The following is a 25,728-nucleotide window of genomic DNA, read 5'->3' as shown; positions in this document are numbered from 1 at the left end:
GATCCTCTGGAGTGAATGGGTGCCGTCAGAATGAGAGTCCAAACAGCTCACCAACGGATCCTCTGGAGTGAATGGGTGCCGTCAGAATGAGAGTCCAAACAGCTGATCACAATAACCCACACGACTCCAGTCCATCAATTAATCGAGAAGTGAAAAGCTGTATTTTTGAAAATTCATTATTAAGGGGGTGTTAACTTTTTAATTAATTTCTTCTACCAAAACAAAACTCCACAACTCTTCCTCCAGTGAAAATCTCCTGTTGTTCTGTAACATCAAAATCCATGACGTATGTTTTTTTTTCTTGTAAACTGCGCATATTTCTCTCTTGATTCAGATGGATTGTAGATATTTTATTTGGAAGCAATGGTTTACAGTTAAAACACTGTATTTGTTTCTTACAAAAACAGCTTTTCGCTTCACAAGATGTTAATTGATGGACTGGAGTTGTGTGGATTATTGTAATGTTTTTTTTATCAGCTGTTTGGACTCTCATTCTGACGGCACCCATTCACTGCAGAGGATCCATTGGTGATGTAACGCTACATTTCTCCAAATCTGTTCTGATGAAGAAACAAACTCTGCTACATCTATGATGGCCTGAGAATGAGTAAATCGTAAGCAAATTAAATTTTTTGGTGAAGTATTACATTGAAGTGACATGAAGATCAGATTTCAACATGCAGGTCTCGACATCAATGCATTTACATAATAATAAAAAAAGAAGGCAAATGTAGTTCTGTGTAAACATATGCATGTATACGCATATAATGAGCACATAGACTGCTACAGAATTGTCTTTATTTATTTGCTTTTACAAAGTCTTTTCCCTCTCCGTGTCTTGACTTTGCATCCAAGGCAAACCTTATAGAGTACCACAATTCAAGACAATTCAAAAGGTATATTTTATTATAACTAGACATGTATCATTTTATATAAACTGGTTAACACTTAAGTACTGTATAGTTTATTTACAGCATGTTCATGCTAGGAAATAAAATTACAGAAAAGTACTGAGTACACAAGTAAACACCAATATGGTATAAAATATATAGAAAATGTAATGGTAAACAACTAGTGATAAAAAGTTTAAGGCTTAAAATGTGTAAAATTAACATGTTAGTTGTTAATATTTCAACATGATAATAAGTATACAGATGAAAAATAAGCCAAGGAGGTATTCTAGACGTTGATACAGCTACACAAATCTCATGGGCAACTCTACAGCTTTTCCCCCCAATATCGTTCTCTCCTGTGTAAAAATTTATAATGGCTGAATCTCACAAGAACATGTCCAGGTCATATATTTCACTCCAAAATCAAAAACACAAATATATTTTGAACAATAAAAATGAAGCCTATTTTCTGAGGACCAATAAGATTTCTTTGCATTTTCATGACAAAATGTTTAATAAAATTCACACAAAACTAAAATAATATAATATTAATACTAATATTAAAAAAGTGGAATCAGTCAGAATCCAAAAATGCAGTGATATTGTGAAATATTTTAGAAATTTCTAATATTGGTTTCCTATTTTAATATACTTTATAAGATTGTTTATTTCTGTGATGCAGCGCTGAATTTTCAGCATCATTACTTCAGTCTTCAGTGTCACATGATCCTTCAGAAATCATTCTGATATAACAAGTCAAACTGTTGTGCTGCTTAATATTTTTTGATTTCTGAAGAATCATGTGACACTGGAGTAATGATGCTGAAAATTCAGCTTTGCTTTACAGGTATAAATTATATTTTAAAGTACATTAAAACAGTAAACGTATTTTCAATGGCAATAGTATTTTACAAAATGACTTTTTTTCTGTATTTTTGATCAAATAGATACAGCCTTGATGAGCAGAATTTTAAAAATATATTTTAAAAAAGTTTAGACATGCCTCTTATGCCAAAAAAAAGCCTTCATTTTCTTTTATTCAAAATATAATAGTTTGGACATTTCTTGGCAGTTTTCACCCATCTAGAATGTCACATGCATGCTGACATCCATAACACAATTAAACTTTTTTTAAAGTGTTAATTTTAAACACTATACGTGTCCATTCTGAAACATAATCAGAATCTTTTGAGAACCATTTTCATATTCCATTTTTGGCACCAGACCACGTGAATTTGTAAAGCACTAAAGGATTCATCTGGCAAAACATCTAAATGTGCTGAATTGTCTATAAAGTCAGATTTATAACAGTCTTTTGAGAAGTTAACATTTAATGCTAAAGCTATTTTCAGTCAGATTTCCCTACAAGTGAGGAAATGTTTTAATATGAAAGAAAAATATTGTATGATTGACATTACCCAAACACAAGACCATTGGTCTCTAAACCGATGCAAGTTGCCCAAAAGAAGGGGATTTTTTTTTTTTACCCAGACAGCATAGAAAAATATGAGTGGAGGTACTGGACTTGGTCCAAGCTTTAAACATACAACGTACGTCTTCTGATTTTATAATGCATAATACCTACAGTCCCAAACATTTAGCTGCCAAGAGCAATGCCTTTATTGTCGTAACAGACCAGAAACATTTAAAGCCAAACCTGTGTGGCCTGAAAGTGCTGTGAAACCATCTTTGGATTTCCCGATTATTCCCTCTCAACTCAACAATGAGTCGGAGAAGAGGAATGTGTGTAATAGAAACTTCCTAAAGCGCTGCTGAGTTTGAGCCTCTATCCACACAGTCTAATACATGTTGGAATGTTCTCAAAAACCGAAACACACACACACACACAAATAAACGTCAAACCACCGAGAACAGGCGATTTTGCTTGCTTATGCCAAGGTTGGGAAAGACTGAGCGACTGTGGGCTGGTCCAGGCCCAGCGTGCTCAGATGAGGGAAATGCGAATGGGAACGCTGGGCGATTCGGTCCTTTGTGGAGAGTGTTGACTCACCAGATGTTCTACCACCGTGTGCTTAGACATGTGTTTCATAAGGTAGGTCTCCTATAAAGGGACGTTAATGACAGATGTTTATGAAACAAGGAGAAGAATAAAAAAAGATTGCATTAAAAGACTATACACGGCATGAAACTATTTTATTTATGGTTTTCTGTATGAGAAATGGGCATGTTAGAAAAGATTGGTACTTCTATGGAGATGTAAAATAACAAAATATATCAAATAAAAGCTGTAAAATACAATTTTGTGTCACTTATTCCACATATTTTATCATTTTAATAATGCATAAAATAAAGGAGAATATAAGAAGCGCCACATCTCAACTGTGGTGTTCAGGGTTATTATAGTTTACTAAAACTAAAAATATTAAAATATTTGTTACTTGAAGTTAAATAAAATATAAAATAATCCTCTTTTTTTTTTCAGCTAGGCAACATTTATAATTTTTATTTAGTTTATCAAAGTACTAAAATAAACTAAAAAATAATAAAATCTATATAGACATTAAAAACAAAACCTAATAAAATGATAAAAAACTAACGAAAAGTAAAATGAAAAATATAATCAAAACGAATTCAAACTATTAATAAAAACTATAATACTGTATACTAAAATAACACTAGTGGTACTATCTTTCAAAAAGAAAAAAAAACAATTAATAATTTTATTAATTTGGTCACATTATATTTTATATAGCTGTATTTCTGTTTGTTCGGAAATTGTAGAAATTGTTCAAATAAATGTATACTTTTCATGTAAATATATATTAATAAAATGTGGAATTAATGTAAAATATTATATAAATCATAATCAAGATTTTAAAAGAAGTGAACTTTATTTCTTAGGTACTGTAACTGGTCACCATTAATTTTTTCCCAACATTTCTAAATCACCTTTTTGGGGTTTTTGGGTGACTTTTTGTGTCACCTTTTTATGGTCTTATGGTGTGTCAATTTTTTTTTTAAATCTATCAATTAATGTAAGGTCATAAATACTGCATGCATATTGATTATAAAAGAATCAGCAAAATGCAGATCATAAATGTTTTGGATTTTTAGTGTGCAGCATGCCACATTATCTTCATGTCAACTGCACATGAAATGATTTAAGATCTAACATGGTTCTTGGGTCTGAAAGTTTAAGAGCTACTACTTCCCACTCCACTCAATGCAGGACAGTAGAGGAGTCAGAGTGATGAACGCTGTAGTACTTACTGAGGTGTAGGCTCGACCACACATGCTGCAGCAAAAGGCCTTGGCGTTTTTGATTGCGTGAGCCGACAAGTGGATTTGGAGGGAGGCGGAGTCAGAGTAAGCGCGGTAACAGTTGGAGCACTTGTAAGGCTTGTCTTTATTATGTGACCTCTGGTGAGACTGTGGCGAGTAAAGAACAAGTTCAATTAATTTAAATATATATTTTCAGGTTTAGTTTATAAATATGTGTATGTGTATACAGTATATAAACATAATTTCACATCTATCATCCATCTATATAATAAATAAATAAAAACACATTATATGAATATTTAATACAGATTTAACATTTTTAATGAACTATGTGAACAATTACAAAAGAAGAGATATTTAGGTCTTACTTGCAGATTGGAGAGCTGTGTGAAGGATTTTTCACAGCCTGGTTGGATACATTTATATGGCCGATCACCTGTGTGGATTCTGTAGCAAAGCAAAATGTGATGACAAATATCAACCTGAAGTTCACAACCTGAGGTCTTCAAATCAAACACGTGCACAAACCGAGGCTGTAAAGTCACCTGGTGTGCTGCTGTAAGTGTGAGAGCTGGCGGAAGGATTTCTCGCAGTAGGAGCAGTGATACGGCTTCACTCCCAGGTGAATGCGCAGGTGCTGGGCCAGGTAGGACGCGTTGGCGAAGGACTTGGTGCAGTGAGGGCACTTGTGTGGCTTTGCTTCCGTGTGGGACTTGGAGTGAATCTGCATGTCTGACTTGGAGAAGAATGTCAGCGGACACACTTTACATCTGAAAGATGAAATGCAAATTTTTCCTGAAAACGTGGGGCATAGAGTATAGGTTATGTGGCCAGTAAAATCTACAAATGGTATGAAAGCAATTTAGATGACACACTGCAGTTTGGGGCCAAATAAAATAAAGTGAAAACACACTTTGGAGGAAGAAAATTCCATTTGTGTTTGCACCAAGAGAGATGAGACATGAAAACGAATGACATTCCACATTGCAATATTTACCTTTAGGGCTGTATGATTAATCAAAATAAAATGGAAATTGTGATATGCTTTTCTTATATTTTCTTAAACAGTACATTTGTATTTTACATTGAAACATTACATTAGCAATATTTCACATTTTGTTTAATACTTCTATTTAATAATAAAAAGAATAATATTAATAATGATAATCAATGATTATTATCACTATTGTTATATCAAATCATCAAAATGATGTACAAATTAAATTTTTGGCCAAATTGTGCAATAAATAAATTAATCAAAAATTAAACTGCCACATGCAATTACATTTTCCCACATCATGCAGCCCTTTTTGGCAGATGCTTTTATCCAAAGTGACTTACATTGCATTCAAACTATACAATTTATCCATTAATGCATTCTCTGGGAATCAAACCCTTTACGTTGGTGTTGCAAGCAGCCTGACACACCGTATTTGTACGCAAAAGAAATGCAAGCAGTAAGTAACTATTTGAATTTGATATTTAGTAATAATAATGATAACAAAAACACCAATAATAATGCTATTATTATTATTATTATTATCAAAAATTGAGCAGAGAATCTTCATTTTGGGGTAAAGAATAAAGCATTCTTTTAAAGGGATAGTTCACCCAAAAATGAAAATTCTGTCATTAATTACGCACGTTCACAACAGTGCCATGATGCATGCATGCATTCCTCTGCTTGTAAACAAGGTGCAGTGCATCCGGGTTCTACGTCAGAATGCCTACGGAGTACATCTACTGTTGTGAACATGTCAGTTTTGTTGCTGTCTATGGAGGGTCAGAAAGCTCTCGGATTTCATTAAAAATATCTTAATTTGTGTCCCGAAGATGAACAAAGGTCTTACAGGTTTGGAATGACATGAGGGTGAGTAATTAATGACAGAACTATCCCTTTAAACAAATCGTTATCTTCTGAAGTCGTACCTGTAGGTTTTGCCCTCTTTGGCAGTGATGCTGACAGTTGATTGGTCGACTCCAGAGGCCAGGATTGGGTAGGGAACGACTAAGAGCGGCCCAGAGGGGTTTTCAGCTTTGATCTTTTTGCGACCTCGTCCAATGCTCTTCGGAGGAGGACCCAGCAGTCCTGCCAGTCCTCCGCTGTTTTTGATAATGTCCATCCCTGGCCCGCCAGACAGTCCTGAGATGAGGTGTGGGGAAGGAGCACCGCCCTGACGCGTCTGACTGCTGGTGGTTGGAGTGGTCGGGGTGCTCGGCGTCACACTCTCTGACGTGTTGTGGTTGGCAGTTCGAGAAGACGTCAGCGACAGTCCTGAAAATGAACCTCACTTTAAGGAACAGTTCACCCACAAATGGAAATTTGCCGATAATCAACACCCTCAGGCCATCCAAGATGTAGAGTTTGTTTCTTCATGGAAAGCTATTTTGAACATTTTTAGAACCAATGGATCCTCTGCAGTGGATGGGTGCCATCAGAGCTCAAACAGCTGGTAAAAACATCACAACAATCCACAAGCAATTCACTTAACCGGAGCATATTTCTCTCCCCATTCAGATGAGACAACTAGTATTTTGTCCAGAAATTAAAATGCCTTGATGAATTTATTACAAACACGCAGCGTTTCGCTTCACAAGATGTTAATCGATGGACTGAAGACGTGTGGATTATTGGGATGTTTTTATCAGCTGTTTGCGCTCTCATTCTGACGGCACCCATTCACTGCAGAGCATCCTTCGGTGAGCAAGTGATGTAATGCTGCATTTCTCCAAATCTGATGAAGAAACAAACTCATCTTGGAGGGCCTGCGGATCAGCAAATTTTCATAATTTTTTCAATTAAGGGTGAACTGTTTTTTTAAATGCAAGCAAGAACATATTTGCATTCACGTACCTGACAGATGATTTGCTCTGGATGGCTGGTCTATGATTTGCCGCAAATGCCAGTCTTCCCACAATCCTCTTGCTTTAATAGCCGTTTTATCGTCCAGATTCAAGTTTACGTCACCGAGAATACGACCTGCCCACATTATGTGCACAATTAGCAGTATGCATGTGTCTCAGTGAGCAGATCTGTGCTATGCAGCAGAGAATGTACCTGCGACTGTGCTGGAGGCGGGTCGAGCGTGTAGGGCAATGTCGGGCTGGGTGGTGCTGTGAGCGTGGAGGCCCGGCATCTGCTGTAGCTTAGGCGTTGATATGTTGTGCTGCCCGCCTTCTGTGGCCGTGGGCGGCACCAGCAAGGGCTGCTGGGAAGGGACAGAAGTGGGCGGCAGGTGTGGAGGTCTGATTTTCTCCGCCATGAGCTGTTCTTTGATCTTGTTGATCAGCACAAGGTTATCCAACTGGGGGAAAAAAGGGGTAAAGTGAGATTAGAACATGCAGATGGTTCAAATCCTCCTGGTACTGAACTACTGACATGATGAGAAGAACGTGTTTAATTCTGTAAAGCCTGACTTATGAAACAAATCAGAAAAATCTAATTTTCGGCAGTATGCTGAATATTTAGAGGCCTTAGAAATTGTATAGGATACAGCAGGCTTTATAGGGTTAAAAGTGTTTATGGTCAAGAGAAAGATCTGACAGAATATTTAAAAGATAAGATGTGTTTTTAGCATCCTGGCGCCCTTACCTGCTACAAGACAACTAGTAAACAATAAAGATTAAGCCCAGTGCTGAACGAAAGTAAATTACTGATGCTAAACTTTTTAGATAAACGATAAGGATTAATGAAGTCTGTCCACTGATGCATGTTTGTTTCCTTACCTGACCAGGAATAGATGGTGGAGGAGGCCAGAAGTATGGATTATTAAATCGAGGTTCTGCCATTCTGAAACACACACAGTCATGCTTGATTAACGATGCTTTATTTTATCATCATTCATTGTTACGTAGCTTTTATTTGACCAACCTTATGCTGATAACAAACCAAATGGATCTTTTCAGGAATGCACATTTAATTTGAATTACTTGTTGCTGAGAGATTAAAAGATCATAAGACAATAATGACTGAGAATGACAAAGTTTTGGGGGGAAAACGATGCAGCAGGATCTGAAGGTTGTAATTTTTGACTAGGCCCGAAACACACACTGCACCGAGGTAATAGCCTTTAAAAAAAAATTAAATATCACACTATGGCTGCTGGAAGGTTCACAAAAATGTAAAATTTCTCACTGAAGGCTCTTGGCTCATATGTGACTGAATGAGAGTGAGGCAGCTGAAATAAACTGGAAAAAAATGTACTGCATGAGTTAGTATTGCCCTCCCATGATTATTTATTGATTTGAAATTCAGATCTAATCCGAGAAGATGACTTAAATTAAGTTGCAACTTAGTGCAGTACATTAGTTCAGCAACAACATTCACAACCCATTTAACTTCCATGAAGTGATGCTGCATGTATAACATAAAACATGTTCAATAAAATACTGAAAAAAAAATAAAAATGCTGGGACTTAAAGGAATAGTTCACCTCACATTTACTCTCCCTCATGCCATCTAAGATATAGATGAGTTTGTTTCTTCATTGAAATGTAGCATTACATCACTTGCTCACCAGTGGATCCTCTGCAGTGAATGGGTGCCGTCAGAATGAGAGTTCAAACAGCTGATAAAAACATCACAATAACTCACAAGTAATCCACACAGCTCCAGTGCATCATTTACCATTTATAACCTGTGTGTTTGTAAGAAACAAATCCATCGTATTATGAGTACTCTATAGTGAAAAAGACGTCTCGTCTGAATCAGGAAAGAAATATGCACAGATCAAGCACCGTTTACAAGCAAAAAGAGTCCAAAACAGTTCAAAACAAAGATGTCAGTGGATTTTGATGTGAGAGGACAATAGGAGATTGTCACTAGAGATGCACCGATTGCAATTTTCCTGGCCGATTCCGATTTTTTGGAAGTGTGACCTGCCGATATCTATTTTTGCAGATTCCGATTTTCTTTATAAGAACTATAATTGACAGCATACACAAACAAAAATCTATGCAAATTTAAATGGAAAATTTATTTACATAATAAAAGAAATTGTTAAACATTACAATTCCCCCAATCTGAACTAAGTTACAGATTTTCTCTCACTTAAACAACTCTCAAAATAAAGAGGCCTCATCTGACACAACATAAATACAATATCAGTCGCCGTTTATACTGAATGCCATTCAAATTAGAATCATTCTCACGCGAAACGACGTGTTTACATGCAACTGTGGGCCAGTCATGCGAAAAATCGTCCCGATTCCGATCACTGGCCGGTCAATCATTGCATCTCTATTTTTCACTGGAGGAAGAGTTATTATGGACTTTAATAATGGATTTGTTTCTTACAAACATGCAGGTTTTCACTTCACAAGATGTTAATTGATGGACTGGAGTCGTGTGGATTACTGTGATGTATTGTGATCAGTTGTTTGGACTCTCATTCTGACGGCACCCATTCACTCCAGAGGATCCGTTGGCGAGCAAGTGATGTAATGCTAATTTCTCCAAATCTGTTCTGATGAAGAAACAAACTCATCTACATCTTGGATGACAAGAGAGTAAGTACATTTTCAGCAAATGTTAATTTTTGTGTGCACTTTAACGGAGCAGTTTTCTTTAAAACAACATAGACTTGTGAATCATTAGAAATATGGCCACAAAAGTACATTAAGGACATTTTAGGATTCATTTTAACATTAAACGGTGTTCTTAAGGAATTAAACACTGGGATCATGTACTGCTTTATGTACAGAGTTACAGTAAAGCTTAATTATAGTGATATGGACTGACTGCCATTGTTCAGAGGCTTGCTGGCTTAAGTCTTGAGCTAATACTCTTATTAATTGCAGACTGTGCCTTTAAAGGCATCAGCACATTACTTAGCATTATTCATGACACAGTGATATGAATATGATACAACACAGAACAAGCATTTCAAGCAAACTCATGCTGTTTGTTCATAAACAGTTCACACACCCACAGCAGATTACGCAATATTGCCAAAATCAACATGACACTCATTGGGAAAAATAAAAAAAAATGACATCGTCCTAAAGCAAGACACTTTGAATATTACTTGTTAAATTGCTGGATTTGTAATAGCAAAATAAAAATACATTGGTGCAAATCAAATTATTGGTCTTATCACTAATTTTACAAGCAGAAAGCACTGTTTCAAAGCAAAGCTGACTGTAAAGTCATAAAGAGAAAATAAAAAAAGATAATATTTGAGCATTTAAATGTTAAAACCTGAAAATGTCAAATGCATATGTAAATGTGGCAGATTCATATGGAAAAGTGAAAACTCTACCCCACAGTTTTAGCAGGAAGTGAAACAGACACCTTTTCAGCATCATTAAGGAAATATTCAGCGGGGTCTGGGCTCATATATTTGGACATATCGCTTTTATTATTTTTGGCTCCGCTAAATGAATTTCTCTGCAAGGCCCTTTAGTCAAACACTCTCAAGACCCATAAGCACTGCCAAAACATTCATAGCACAGTGTCATGGACATAATGCAAGAAAACGATACGCCTAAAGTAATCACACCGTATGGAACCGTTTCTTAAGGTCCAGATGGGTAAAGGTAAAATTAGAAGGGCGGAAAGATGAATGTCATTGTCCTGTTTGTTCAATACAACCACTTCAAGGAATCCTTTCCTGTTGCGTTCTGGTCAGTTTGACCCAGAAAGGGTCTTCTTTTTCCTGTAAATACTAATGATATCACATTTGAATAAAGCCTACTGACTTTGACAACTTTCCTAAAATCTACCTTGTTGTGGTGCTCCCAGTCAAAAATTACTGGCCTACAAAGAATCGCTTACAAATATCTTGTTATGCTATATTATCACCAAATACTGGATTGAATATTTTAATCAACTTGTTTTAATTCCATCACCACAGGTTTTGTGTTTCTTTTTGTAACCGATTTGTTTTATTGCACCTCAGTTTTTGAGTGAATATTGCCAAAATGATCCACATATAATGCTTTTTTGATTATAAGCTTAAATAAACGAGGCCTACGAGTTCCAAAGAAACACAAAACCTGTGTTAAATGAAAGAAAAAAATTTGACAAAAAGACTAAATCCAACATTTGGTGATAATGTAGCCTATAGCATAATGAGAAATTTACAAGCGATTTTTAAAAGACCGGAAACACCAGGTTTCCAAATGCAAAATAGCTTATATGTAAACACTGCAGAGTATTTCACATGTGACCCTGGACCACAAAACCTGTTGTAAGTAGCACGGGTATATTTGTAGCAATAGCCAAAAATACATCGCATGGGTCAAGATTATTGAGTTTTTTGTTTTATGCCAAAAATCATTAGGATATTAAGTAAAGATAATGTTTCATGAAGATATTTTGTAAATTTCCCACCGTAAATATATAAAAACTTCATTTGGACAACTTTAAAGGTGATTTTCTCAATATTTTGATTTTTTTTTTTTCTTGCACCCTCAGATTCCAGATTTTCAAATAGTTATATCTCGGCCAAACAAACCATACATCAATGAAAAGCGTATTCGCTCAGCTTTCAGGTAATGTAGAAATCTCAACTTCAAAAAAATTGACCCTTATGACTGGTTTTGTGGTCCAGAGTCACAAATTATAATGCAATGCCATTAACTAATAGCCCTGAAATTCACATACAATATTTAGAACTCAAAAGCACTTCCAAGAATACCATAGTAAATGTTCCAAAATAAACACGTACCATTTAGATGTAAATTCATCTGATAAAAAAGCAAATACATTTTCACGCTACAATAGTGTACAAAGAAGTCTACTTATAGCTAGTCCTAGTTTACATATAAATGAGTCTGAGGTGAAGTCTGTGAGTGACAACATTTAAAACTATTTCAAGCTTAAGCTTTTTAACGACTATTTAAGCTTTAACCGACATGTACATATCAAATCAACATTTAGGAGAAGAATGACACGTCTCAGAGGCTTTGATATAAACGGAGATAAAACTTACTCAACTTTTTCTTTTATTCTATCGGCATCCTTGAGATTATTCTCGATTAAAGCACGTCGCCTTTGATCAAACGTCAAATTAAAAACAGTCGCAGAATAACGGAGGCGAACGGACGCTTCTCCCCGGTGTCTGCCTCTCCCACATTCTCAGACAGTTTTATTAAAAATTTCAGACAAAAGGAAAACAAAAATGGCAGCCTGTCTTATTTTTATAAGGACAGGGCGCCATATTCTGCAGATCCCAAAATTTTAGCCCCAAAAATAAAGCGTGTGATTTCAGATGAAAAGAGCGACGTGTAAAACGCCGCATTATTTGCATTAAGTGCGCGAATGATTGTTTACTTAGATCTGCAGGTTTGAATAGCCCGGCTGGAGGAGAGAGGAGGAAAAAAAAAAAAACGTGAGACTTCCTACAACAATCATGCGATGCGAACAAATCTCGCAGATGGAACCAGACGCGCATCTCTCCGGCGAAAATGTAACATTTCTATCGTGACGCAGTTCTGCGGGAGCGCGCGGATGCAACATTGTTGCAACATGCGTCCGCTTTTGATTTTTTTTTTCTTTTATTTGAACTTTTTGCTCACTCGAATGACTGCTAGCGTCGCTTCAACGCATCATGCAAACATAAAAAAATATATATATGCGATGGTGAAGATGGAAAGAGCGCGACAGACATACCTTGCACACCTCGACGGTGGATTTATTAGATTTAACGAAAGGTTCAGATGTTCTTTCGGCTTTGCCTTCAGAGGGAGTTCAGACCTTCCGGGTCGCCTGCCGTTCACTTCTGGGTGCTGCAGGCACAGAAATCATATATGATCAAATATACATCAGAGCTTTCCGCAGCAAAATAATCGGACTATTTAATATTTGGTGTTACTGTAACAAGTCAGAGAACTGATGGAGCGATTCAGAAAACATCATAGAAAGAATAGATACTGTAATAGGCGTTTTCTATTATAAAAAAACCATTTAAAATAAAACATTGTTTTGTAACAGCACTGAAGAATTGCATAACGTCCATTTATACCTCTGTGTCTCATGGGATGTAAACAGTAGGTTGGATTTTTAACAGGAATAGAATAGAATAGAGATACTGTGTGCGAACAAAAACAATATAAATATATAAGCCCTACTAATACAACCGGCCTAGTTATTATTGACCATTTTCAACATCTAAATACAGTCATCAGAACTATGAAATACCACTGTGAAGTATAGGAATTACGATCGACCTTAAAATTATGAAAGACATTGAAAAAACATTGTCACACACACACAATTTATCATTAGTGAACTTAACCTGTAAGTGTCTACAAAACAAGTTTATTTAAGCATAAGGCTTTAAATGAAAAGGTTTATAAAGATGAATAACACAGCTACTTTTACATGGTTTACATTGTATAGTTTATATATATATTCCTAGTTAATTATGTAAAGTAAATATTAATTTCTGATCAGGGTTATTATAGTTAACGCCTTTTGGTTACTTGAAATAAAATAATAAAATAAGATACATATTTCAGCTTTAGTGTTAACTTGATGTACTAAAATAACTAAAACTTATTTTATTTGAGCTGGTTGTCAAAGCAAGATTTCTCCCTTCTATTTGGTTTAATACTAAAATAATTAATAATAATAATAACTAGGCTATATAGACATAATCGTTTCTGATTAGTATGGTTAACTAAAACAAAATTACTTGAAACGAAATAAAATAGAACAAAACTTAAACTTGTTTTATTTCAGCTAATATTTCATATTTCTATTTTATTTAACTTGACATATTAAATAACTAAAATAAAATGAATAAAAACTATATGAGCATTTTTAAAATTGCTAACAAAAATAAAAAACACAACAAAACAACTAAAATGAAAATAAAACTAAATATAAGATACAAAATGTTATTTGATTAATAGATCAAATACTACTGTGTGTAGTTTTGTATCTTTGCTCGTTGTTTAGGCTTCGATCTTCGTCGGTTTTTGTTCTCTCAGCTGATCGATAGATGGCAGAACGTGCTCAGTCCTCTTCAGTCTGACTGCGTGGATCAGTCACTAACATCAGTCAAATAAAGCTCACCGAAGCGTGCGGTGTGTGTGTGCCACCAGAGACACGAGAACTACATTAGGAAGACGCATGCGCACATCTGAAGGCCTGTGGTCGTGGAGGAAGCAGATGGACTGGTTTCTGTAATCGAACACTGACACTCCCTCCACACAGACACGTGCTTTGAGTCTAGGTAACATCACAAAAAAAGAAGAGTAAATGTTTGGACACGTCCCACTGGGGGAGGGGGTAGGAGAAATGCACACAAGCACACAAACATTGAGAAGACGAGTGGACAGACGCTGACTGAGGATCTGTCTGTGCGTGGACCTGCAGCTCCTCAGATGTCTGAGGTCACATCCTTTCATCTCTAGTTTCTGGTGAGTGAGTCCATCAGGTTGTGCTGGCCCTGTTGTTATGACCAAATGCAAAATGCTGTTGATTTTAATGTTCATAAGAAGATACCCTGAGTAGTGGATAGAGTGGAAAGCTCTTGAAAAAGCTTATATAAACTCAGATTTGAACAAAAATAAATGAATATTCAAAATGCTCAGTGCATACTAGACTAGAAAAAAATGCAGAAGGTGCGAGACATAATACAATCAACAAATTGACAGCAATGCTAAAAAAAACACTAGAAGTGCCGAACACAGATGTTGGTATAGTGTCAGTGCTATTGTGACACCTCAGCCTTCCTTCATTTGAGAACATTTCATTGTAAATATATATCACTGATTATTGAGATAAGGGACAAAACATGTCCTACATGCAAAAGCCCTCTTTTGGAAAAATGTATTAAAAAAAAAAACATAAAATTTACATCTAAAGGAAATCTGTAAAGTCAGGGCATTCATTGCTTCCATTAAAAAATAAATAACAATTTTGTATTATTTTAAACACATTCTCTATACTTGGAAAATAATGTAATTCAACCTGTCCTCAGCATAAAGTCACAATATAAAACTGTCTCGCTTTGTGTCAACAATTCTGAATAAATCAGGCGATGTTCTGGTAATCCTTTGCCTACTGCTTACGTCATGCAGGTCAGACACAAATAAAATGTATATAATTGATGGGCTTTAAAGACAGGCTTCACATTTCTGTTGCTGCTACAGGACAGCACATACACTAAACCTTGTTTCTTGTTTCTCATGAGCTACTGGACACCCAGAATGAGACTGGAATCCGCTGGAAGGATTGTTGTATTAAATTAAATGTTAGGTTAGTTGTCTTGTCAGTCCTCAGTTGGACCTTTGTCAAAACCATTGGTATTTGTTAACTCTGCAGTTTTTGTCAACTCCGTAAATATTTAACTCTGTAAGATGGTTTCTGTTATTTTTGAAAGAAATATTTTATTTTAATTCATTGTGTTATCATTATGCATTGGTTATATGGGCCATTCTATAGAGTTGGTGTAAATTGCTGTCCCACAATTAAAAAAACACCAAAAAAGTAGTCAAATAAGTAGTCAAATCTTAGATGTTAACTAGGATCCTTCTATTATCTATTGAAACCCACAATAATATATAAAATATTAGAAAGATTAATATATAATCATCATTTACTGGGTACTTTCAATTGGGAGGGGGGCTGTCCCAAACCCTAACCCTTAAATTTCAACTTATGAAAATGATATTGAAATAATTTTTGTATTTTTTTCCATTGTTGTTTTTAAAAGTATCTTTCTGATTCTTTTAAAAGGCGAAGTTCTAATTATTTTTTTTATATTTTCTTTGTAAATTATGTAAGAAAAATGTTTCCCGCATTTTTCATGTCACTACCGAAACGGTGTATGTTTTAGTCTATTGACTGATTTTAACTACACCCCTAAATTTATGATCAGGAAATATTCCTGTGTCCCCTCTCTCGTAGCTACAAGGTGTAGAGTAGATAGGTCTCATCAAGTAAATGTGTTCAAAATGTGCTGAAAAATCTGTGTAAGTTTAAGGAACGTCACTACCGAACACCTTTTTTCTGCAATAAAGCACACTTTTTTTGGGAGTTATTCCATAAAATTTAGTTTTTATACATGTATCGCTGTTCAGAACTGTGCTATTAGCCTCTTTGAGCTAGGTTCAAAAGTATCTAAAATTGTTACTACCGAAACATTTGGTGGGGTTTCGGTAGTGACATATTTGTTTTTTTGGGTGTTATCACATAAACTTGTCGCAAAAGTGACAAAAGTGAACACATAATCCTCATATTTGGGGGAAATAATAAAAATGTTAGTATGTTTTAGTAGTGTTCTAGTATGCAAGTTATGTGGTCACTACCGAAAATGTGCTCTCACTACCGACACATGGGATGTTTTGTCAAAAATAAAGTATACTGATTTATCAACTAAAATGTTTTTGGTTTAGTTTTTGGTTCAATGAATATTCAAACTAATGAATCCTTAACTTTGAAATCAGTATGATCAACTTTTTGTCTTTTACAAATCTCATAAATTACACTTGAAATATTGTTAAAAATGTAATTATTGATTTACCTCTGGATTTTTTTTTTTATTAAAATAGCTCTCTCTCTCTCTATATATATATATATATAATATATATTTACATGTAGATGTAAGCAAAATCTTAATAGATGGATGTAACCCTTATTATTAGGGGCCGTACAAGCTATAATTCATTCTGGTGCTCTCACACACATACATTTTCCTTACATATACATACATACTCCCTGCCTATTTATTTATTTATTTTCATTTATTAATTGTTTATTTTGCTCTGTTACTGGTCAAACTAACCTTAAGCAAACAAAAAAAAAATATCTGCAAAATGAAGCAACTGCACAAAAGTAAAACATCAGATGAGCTGAATAAATATTTTATTATTACTCTTTATTATTTGTGTTTTATTACCTTAATTATATGTATGTTTGCACTATGTCTGTACTGAAGCTCCTGACACCACAACTAATTCCTTGTGTGTGTGTGTGTGTGTGTGTGTGTAAATACACTTGACAATAAAGCTCTTTCTGATTCAAAGACAAATTCACTTTCTGACAGCAGGTGGCGCTTATAAAGCAGCAATAGCAATATAGGGTTTCCACTGCTGTACACAGCTCCGCGCTTATAAACACTCATTTAATACTGTATGTATTTTACAGAGGTAAGAGGAAAAGAAAATGGCATCAAAACTTTTCCTCAGAAATACATTCATAATAACCCCCACCCCAATTCAATATTTATGGTTTTCTTCCAGTATTTCGAGCATCTCAAACAATGAATTTGTTCTCTGGTACAATATTTTATCTGCTTGCGTGACTATTCTCTCCTCTTCGTGTCCGTCTTCAGTGCATCTTTGTAATATAAGGATGATCACTACGTTTGTGTTACCGAATGGTGTCCTGTCAGGCAGGGCCGGCCCAGGCTCTGTTGGTGCCCTAGGCCAGATTTCATATTTCTACCCCCCACCCCCCACTAGAAAAATTTCAGAAAATGTAGATTTTTTTTAAACTTTACTATAATATAATATTACATAAATACTGATAAGTATTAGTATAAATAAGTAGTAAATAAACTGTGATAATAAATAAATGCACCTTGTAGGTATTTTTATGAGTGAATCTGTTAAAACATTGAAGAGACCAGACAGCTCCCAAACAGAGAAATGCAACCCACAACTATGCCTACAGTGACAAGTAGCCTACTTATTACACCAAGGAAAAGTATGAGCAATATGAAATCCCTAATATAGTCTAACAGACAACAAAATAAAGGTAGCCAGATAGCTAGCCAGTTGGAGGAGATGCGTTATTGCTTTATTAATATGATAATGTATTATAATTACGTCATGACACAGTGTTTAAAATATTCCAACATGACATGTTGTCAAATTTTATGATTTTTTCATTGATGTAAATTTTATTTTATGCTAACATTTTTTTAATCAGTTCGATGATAGATCAGTACTAAAAGTATGTTAACTGTCAGAAATTATTTTGCTTAATATATGGGTGTAGGAACGCACGATGGTCAGAAGAGGGCGCACATCCGACAAAAAAACGTAAAAAAATTTTTTTGTGCGGCGCCCCCCAGTCATTTTGCGCCCTAGGCAACTGCCTATGCCACGGGCCGGCCCTGCTGTCAGGAATAACCTTCCCGCGCTGTATATGGACCATTTTTTATTTCTGTCACACGGTGTCTACACCGGACGCGCCGCGCTGCAAGAGTCTAGTAGTCTGCACTGGACACAACAAAGCGAGAAGCGTCTCACTGCAGCCTACAAGATTCAGGGGGCATGGTTGGATCCAGATCCAACTCCCTCCACCTGCCTATACCTAAACCTACCCATCTCCACCCACTGATCCCTAAACCCACCCCATCTCCACCCCCTAGATGTGGATCCAACCACGCCCCCTGGATGTTGTGGACTGCAGCGAGGCCTACTTGGACAATGTGACTATTGCAAATCATTTGAGCTTTGTGTCAGTACGTCATGAATAGAATGATGCATCAGTTTTACTCTCCAGGATTTATCATGTTGTGCTGCATCCCGTGTAGACTACTCCCTACTCACCGGGCGCCATTGGCTGCCCACTGCTCTGGGTATATGTGCACGTTGGATGGGTTAAATGCAGAGCACAAATTCCGAGTATGGGTCACCATACTTGGCCACATACCACTTCCCTTTCCCTTTCCTTTCCCTAAGTGTGTGAAAGTAAACATATATGTATGTGAGAGGAGAATATAAGTGTGTGAGAGCACCAGAATGAATTATGGCTTGTACGTTCCCTCATACCTTATAAATACATGCATATATATATATATATATATATATATATATATACAGTGCCCTCCAAAAGTATTGGAACAGTAAAGACAAAATTGCTATCTTGGCTGTGGAGTCAAGACATTTACAAATATGATTAAAAGATGAATATTAGACAAAACTACAGAATGTCACATTTTATTATTGGGTGATTCAACACATAGATGTTTTACCAGCTAAGAAGTTCATCACTTCTAGAGTTTCATCCCTCTATCTGATGTGAGCATACGTACGATTAAGCAAAAATCGTATGAATTTGTACGAGTGAGGTCGTACGAATTCGTACGAATTAGCCACCTCGTAAAATATGTACGAATTGCCGTGAGATCGGGCTGGTATTGGAGCAGTTGCCTCTCAGGTCTTTCTAAGTGATCAGCTGTGTCCTGTTGCATTAATTCTTCAGATATTAAAAGCAGGGAATGTGTCGTATCAGTTATATCCATTACTTATATATTCTGAATCTTGCAATCAATGATGACACACAAACCAGGATGAAGATGAGGGAGCTGACTTTGAGAGAAAAGCTAGCAATTTGGTGGAAGTCAATTGGAGCTATAGCAAAAATAAAGGGCATGGAGAAATCAAGAGTTTGGAAAACACCAGCGACACCAGCAACCAACAACTATTCATATTGCATCAGGACAATGACCCAAAACACCCTGCCAGTTCAGTCAAGGAGTTTATAAGGGCAAAGAAATGGAAAGTCTTAGATTGCCCAAGTCAATCTCCAGATTTAAATCTGATTGAACATGAATTTCACCAGCTGGAGAGGAGAGTAAAGGCAGAAACTCCCCAAAACAAGCAATAATTGGAATTGTCTGCATTAAAGGGAAAGTATTTCAAAGGATGAGACCAGGAGTCTGGTGATGTCTATGGGTCACAGACTCACTGCTGTGATTGTGCACAAGGGATCTGCAACTAAATAATAGCTTTTAATCTTTTATATCTGCCTAATGTTCAACTGTCCCAATACTTATGCTCACATCAATGAGTGAGAAGAACTCTAAAAGTGCTGTTCTTTTTATTTGGTAAAACATGTATTTGTTGAAACGGCTAATAATAAAACGTGACATTCTGTAGTTTTGTCTCATATTCATCTTTTAATCATATTTGCAAATGTCTTGACTCCACAGCCAACAGAGCAATTTTGTCTTTACTGTTCAAATACTTATGGAGGGCACTGTACTATATATATATATATATATATATATATATATATATATACATATGCATATAACACTACAACCCTTCTAATTAAATATTAAATTATTATTACCGTTTCGGTAGTGACAAATTTGAGGAGAGGACAGACTTTGGACCAAATTCTGTAGAATGGCCCATATATGTTTAATATATAAAAAAAGAGGGTAGGGAACTCCTTTACTGAACACCATTATTACATAATTGAAGACTCCACAGTGTTGTTGTTAGGATCAATTTAATATATCATGCGTTTTACGGCATCTGACACAAATGACAAATTAAGTTATGAAGTGAATACATGTATATCTTTAAAAAATACATATTTTCAGAATGGGTAAGTTATCTAGATATATACTGTAGATAGCTATTTCACTTAAAGTTTTATTTTTAAGTGAAAATGTTACTTTTTTGTGATCAATTTAAAACTGATTTTACTAAATGCATTCTCTTTTTATATCTTTATTAGCCTGAGGTTCTTGAAAATCAGCATCAATAAGTTGACATGATATGGCATTCACTACACTTTGGCCATTTTTTTATTTTTTTTTATAATTATAAATAAAAATAACAGTGCTGTCAAATGATTAATTCGAGATTAATCGTATACAAAATAAAAGTTTTTGTTTGCATAATATATGTATGTGTGCTGTGCATATTTATTACGTATAAATATAAATACACACACATGCATGCATATATTTCAGAAAAATGTTATGCTTATATTAAATATATTTACACATAAATATATTATGCAAACAAGTGATTTTATTTTGTATGCGAGTAATCGCAATTAATCGCTTGACAGCACTAAAAACAAAAAACAAAAAACCCCCCATAAAAGTAGCATTTTAGCAATTGGAAATGTTGGATTGAATTATGAGAAAATGGGCATTTAAAACCAAAATGGTTCAGCCAAAATGGAAAGACATTACAGAAGTAAAAAAAAGTTACTTTTAATGAAACATTAAACACAGGAGGAGATTAAAATGGAAATAAAATAAAAGACACACTTACTGTATGAATAATCCACAACAAGACCAGGGCCCTGTACCATGATGGTAGATGAACAAATTCAGAGTTATAGGATACATTTAGAGTTGACAAAACCAAACCACTCCAATCTGGCTCTGTTGGTACCATGAAGCTGATCATCAACTTTCTCTGTCGACTCTTTCTCACGACTGGAGCGCGTGCACATGAATGTGTGACATCAGCGGCGAACAGCCAATTACAACACAGAGCACGTGTGATTCATTTCTCGCGAGATTCAAAACTCTTTTGTTAAAGGTTGAGATTAAAGAATGAGGAATTTAAACATTTCCACTGAAGTACTTGTCCATGAAAGAGGACAAATAAAGGAAATGATCTTGGTCTGTCAGTGCAGTCACAAGTGAAACTTGTGAAGTTAGTTTATATATTTAATAATATATAGTGATAGAGACTCAAACATGTAAGGTCACATGCAGCCATTTTTAAAGTGTTATCTGTTGACTCTACCACTTATTTATAGTACATATGTATATATTAATATTCATTTAAAATAAAAGCTTTATAATAATTGTTAAACTAAAAGTGCTTGTGTGTAATGGAGTAATAATAAACCATATTATAATTATATAAATCATATGTAAATTGTAATTATCATTAAAGCCAGACAATTTTGTTGTGTGTGTGTGTGTATATATATATATATATACAGTGGTGTGAAAAAGTGTTGGCCCCCTTCCTGATTTTTTTTGCATGTTTGTCACACTTTAATTTTTCAGATCATCAAACAAATTTAAATATTAATCAAAGATAACACAAGTAAACACAACATGCAGTTTTTAAATGAAGGGTTTTTTTTTATGAAGGCAAAACCAAATCCAAACCCACATGGCCCTGTGTGAAAAAGTGTTTGCCCCCCGCCCCAAGCAGGTAACCCTAACCCTGAAGCTAAAAGCCAAGCCTCTTTCATGGTACCTAAAACCCAGGATTGCTGCAAACTAAACTGAAACTTACCAGCTAAACCGGCTTCATAGTACAGGCCCCTGGAACGTGTTTAAGAAAATAAATAGGGTCAAATTTGATTTCATTATTGCCTTTTAAGTGAATCTTGGGGCGTGAACATCATCTGACTTTCACATCTTGTGCATTTATCTTGTTCATCAGCTTACTTCCAACTTCCAACAATGAAAGGTCAAGTGACACTGTATTTTTAATGTCTCTTCTAAGTGTGAAGATGGAGGGTGTTCTGGATGTTACACTGCGTCTGTGTGTGTGCAAACTGATGAGCAGCATGCTGTTGTGTTCGTCTGTAATCACGCACACCATCACTGCTGTCAGTCTGTGCTGCTGCTGCCTGCTGCTATTTACAGACCTCGCTGTCACCAGTAAGCAGAACCACAAACCTTGTCCACATTCTCCACTTAATTCACCATTTTAAAGGGACAACTCACTCAAAAATGAAAATTTGCTGCTAATTTGCTCACCTTCAAGCCACCCAAGATGTAGGTAAAGAATTGTTGAATAAAGATCTTTTAGTTTTTTGAGCAACAAAAAGTATTCTTGTAGCTTTATAAAATTATGGATGAACCACTGATGTCACATGGACTATTTTGTCGAAGCTCTTGGTACCTTTCTGGACCTTGAACGTGGTAGGACCATTGCTGTCTATATGGAGGGTCAGAAAGCTCTCGGATTTCATCTTAATTAGTGTTCTGAAGATGAACAAAGGTCTTATGGGTTTGGAACAATATGAGGGCGAGTAATTAATGACAGAATTTTCATTTTTGAGTGAACTATCCCTTTAGTAATATGTGTATACTTTATGTCATTGCTTGATTAAGTAAATGAACTAGTGAAATGAAACGAGAACCAGTTCACGGAAAATTATTTTGCCTGAGGCTCTGGTTAACAGGTAATAATAATCAGTTTCTTACACAGACCGATTGTTTCCCTTCATAAGATTATATCATAAGGAGCCACGGGCATTTTTTTTTTTATTTTTTCTCAAAAAAGAAACTGGCAACCATTGACTTGCATTTTATGAATCACCAAGGACCACAGTTTCAGCTAAACATCTTCCTTAGTGTTCTACTCAAGAAAACAAATCTACATCTTAGGTGGCCTTTTTGGGTGAACTACTCCCTTTAATGCCTCTTTTGTGTTCCTCCAGTGTTTTTGCTCTACGTCTGGTTCATGGAGTCCTGGTTGGCACCTTTTTACGCATCTTCAGATGTCATCGCCCTTCGATTTCTGCTCTTCCTTTGCAAGGCCTATGGAGTTGTGTTGCTGCTGATGCCGCCTTTGATTGCTGTGGAGTTGTTGGTTGATCTGCTGTGTCCTCAAGGCAGGCGAACAAAGGGACGAGATGCAAGTGAATCCCTCTCTAGTACAGTTGGCTATTTGGGATGTTTTCTAGCATGGAGCACGAGCGGGATCTACAGCAGCCATGACTGGATGCTGGAGCAGATCTTAGTGGAAACCTGTCGGGGAAAAGGTGCCCATCTTCTCACCTGCCTTCCCAGTACTGATGAGTTTTCCTGGGTTCTTCCTTCTATGGTGATCCTGTTGAGTTTAACAGGGAGCCTGGGTCTGTTCAGGACGAAGGCGTCCCGAAGACTGCCCGACTCATCTAAAAACGCACAGATGGGCGAGAAAAAGGACTATTTGGGCCCTGGGCTAATGCATATGTCACAAACTCTGGTTGACTCAGAAAAAACACTCAACAGCTGTGGCGTTCACATGGCTGGGTTTGTGAACAGTGAGCCACGACTGATCTGTCCTGGGAATGGTGTACTGTGCGCTCAACAAACCGGTTTGGCAGACAATATTGAGAAACAAAAGCAATCATTCAGCCTTGCAACATTTGCACAGTCCAAAACGGATCATCCTCTGGAAGTCACGTCATTGGCGGTCTTTAACAGGACAGACGCAAAGTCTCAAAGCAAACGCTGTTGGTTTCCCAAAAGGGAAAGTCCCTGCTCAGGGCGAGAAATCTTCACAGGGTTGGTATGCGTGGCTCTAGTTTGTGTTTTTCCCACAGTCGTCAGCGGTAATATTCTTCTAATCTTTAACCTGGAGAATCTGGTGGTGTACAACTTGAAACTCTTATCTCTATCAGTCAACAGAGTACCAGATCTGTAAGTGCTGAAGGGCAGATGTGTGCATAAACAAATACAAATCTGTGTATTTAACCATCTGGTGCTCTTTGGTTATTTTTGACTTTTTTTTTTTTTTTTTTTTAGAATTGTTTACTTCATCAGAATGATACAAAACTTTGTAAAGATTTTGGCACTTGTGTGAAAAAAATAAAAAATAAATAAAAAAGATTTTTTAAAATGACTGGAATCATAGGACACGAATGAAGAAGCAATTTCTTCTAGCTTGGTACTGCGCCTAAAAAAAATCTTACCGAAAGCTCTTTTTTTGAGATATCGACCTCAAATTTGGAAAATTTCACTTTTTTCACTTCAGCAATTTGCCATGTGTCTCCTTTCTAAAAGAGACCAAACTTAAGTCTGTGCTCTAAAGCATTCAAGACTAATGAGAGTTTAAGTTGGAAATTTCATGCAATGAAATTGTGGTTAATAGGCAATAATTTATGCATAAATATATGCATAAATATAACTTAGTACCATAAAATCGCCTTAAAATTCAAACCATTTAAAAAAAAAAAAAGTTTTTTTTTTAAATTGATCAAAAGTGATGATACGTTTATACATCTTAAATTATATAAAAACATATGTCTCTGCATTGCATATCTACAGCAATAAACAGCTGGTAGAAGCAATATAACAGAGCGAGAGAACCAGTGTTTAGCTGTCCATATGGGAAGCCAAATGCACTGAAAGTGGGACAAAACAGCGCAATGTTACAGAGCTCGCACCGCACTGACCTGTCATTGGCGCGGATCAATCACGCTACCGAACAAATCTTGCGCTACGAACGGCGCAAATTAATCTCACAAGCGCGGCGCAGGTCAGTTAAAAAATACTTAATCTACACACAAAATGCTGAGCACTATAACGACATGACATTCACAAAGGAGTCTGGAGTGATCATGTATTTAGGTAGATTTTGAGGCGCATTACCTTGAAAATGAAATGAAAGTAATCCACAGTGTCCTCAGCAGCTCGGACGTTGGGAGAAAATGAAGACTTTTATATTCAGTCTTAAATCCAAGCGGAGCACTGGGATTGCTTGGGAGACATTGTTGACATTACAGCTGCTCGAGCGCGGAGAAAATAGAGGACAGCTTACAACTGCTGAGGGTGTAAACTATGGCAATGCAGGGCTGTCAATCAACCCCCGTGGCCTGGCCCTACGCAATGTGATGTCACACTGCATGAGAATCAAAATGGCAGGCCTAGACTGACTTGGTTTAAAAGGGATAAAAAAATGAGGAGTGGGTGGTTTTATCATTGTAGGGTGGTTGTGTTCACACACTGCCAACACACATTTATGTCTAAACACCATGTAAAAGTGGATTTTGCATAACAGGTGCCCTTTAAAATATATTAAATTAGAAAAGTTATTTTATGCTGTTATTTTGCTGTACTTTGGATCAAATGAATGCAGGCTTGGTGAGCAGAAGAGACTTCTTTAAAAAAATAAAAATAAAATATCTTGCAGTTTAAAGTTT

At 36.0% G+C, this 25,728-nt stretch overlaps 2 protein-coding genes across 4 annotated transcripts; one reads left to right on the top strand and one right to left on the bottom strand.

Annotated features, from left to right (window-relative positions):
• Positions 1 to 883: 883 nt before the first annotated feature.
• LOC306856455 (zinc finger protein 362-like) lies at positions 884 to 12,869 on the bottom strand. Of its 2 annotated transcripts, none has more exons than XM_079395751.1 (9): positions 12,751 to 12,869; positions 7,863 to 7,926; positions 7,195 to 7,441; positions 6,991 to 7,116; positions 6,066 to 6,411; positions 4,682 to 4,906; positions 4,505 to 4,583; positions 4,125 to 4,283; positions 884 to 2,955 (listed from the first exon to the last, which is right to left on the bottom strand). In XM_079395751.1, exons 2-9 carry the CDS (start codon positions 7,923 to 7,925, stop codon positions 2,839 to 2,841), a joined length of 1,362 nt encoding a protein of 453 aa, XP_079251877.1. In that variant the 5' UTR covers position 7,926; positions 12,751 to 12,869; the 3' UTR covers positions 884 to 2,838. The 2 variants fall into 2 exon arrangements, with proteins under 2 accessions (XP_079251877.1, XP_079251876.1); XM_079395750.1 differs by lacking the exon at positions 12,751 to 12,869 and adding an exon at positions 12,071 to 12,563.
• A 1,425-nt stretch (positions 12,870 to 14,294) lies between these two features.
• LOC306856849 (uncharacterized protein) lies at positions 14,295 to 25,728 on the top strand. 2 transcript variants are annotated; one of them, XM_079396338.1, is made up of 3 exons: positions 14,295 to 14,504; positions 22,317 to 22,474; positions 23,260 to 25,728. In XM_079396338.1, the coding sequence occupies exons 2-3, from the start codon at positions 22,324 to 22,326 to the stop codon at positions 24,228 to 24,230; spliced, it is 1,122 nt and encodes a 373-aa protein (XP_079252464.1). In that variant the 5' UTR covers positions 14,295 to 14,504; positions 22,317 to 22,323; the 3' UTR covers positions 24,231 to 25,728. The 2 variants fall into 2 exon arrangements, with proteins under 2 accessions (XP_079252464.1, XP_079252465.1); XM_079396339.1 differs by lacking the exon at positions 22,317 to 22,474 and having other exon boundaries at positions 14,385 to 14,504; positions 23,260 to 24,388.

This window comes from Barbus barbus (genome assembly GCF_936440315.1).
Source record: "Barbus barbus genome assembly, chromosome: 37".
Classification (NCBI taxonomy): Eukaryota; Metazoa; Chordata; class Actinopteri; order Cypriniformes; family Cyprinidae; genus Barbus; species Barbus barbus.
The sequence above is the reverse complement of the archived record's forward strand: the minus strand, read 5'-3'. Positions and strand labels throughout refer to the sequence as shown.

Bases quoted from the DNA above. Each gene is read 5' to 3' on its own strand.
- LOC306856455 (XM_079395751.1), bottom strand. From the start codon at position 7,925: ATGGCAGAACCTCGATTTAATAATCCATACTTCTGGCCTCCTCCACCA. The intron at 6,412-6,990 runs GTACGTGAATGC...GTTCATTTTCAG, and splicing joins CAGAGCAAATCATCTGTCAG to GACTGTCGCTGACGTCTTCT. The intron at 4,584-4,681 runs GTGACTTTACAG...GCTTTGCTACAG, and splicing joins CACTTACAGCAGCACACCAG to AATCCACACAGGTGATCGGC.
- LOC306856849 (XM_079396338.1), top strand. From the start codon at position 22,324: ATGGAGGGTGTTCTGGATGTTACACTGCGTCTGTGTGTGTGCAAACTG. The intron at 22,475-23,259 runs GTAAGCAGAACC...GTGTTCCTCCAG, and splicing joins TACAGACCTCGCTGTCACCA to TGTTTTTGCTCTACGTCTGG.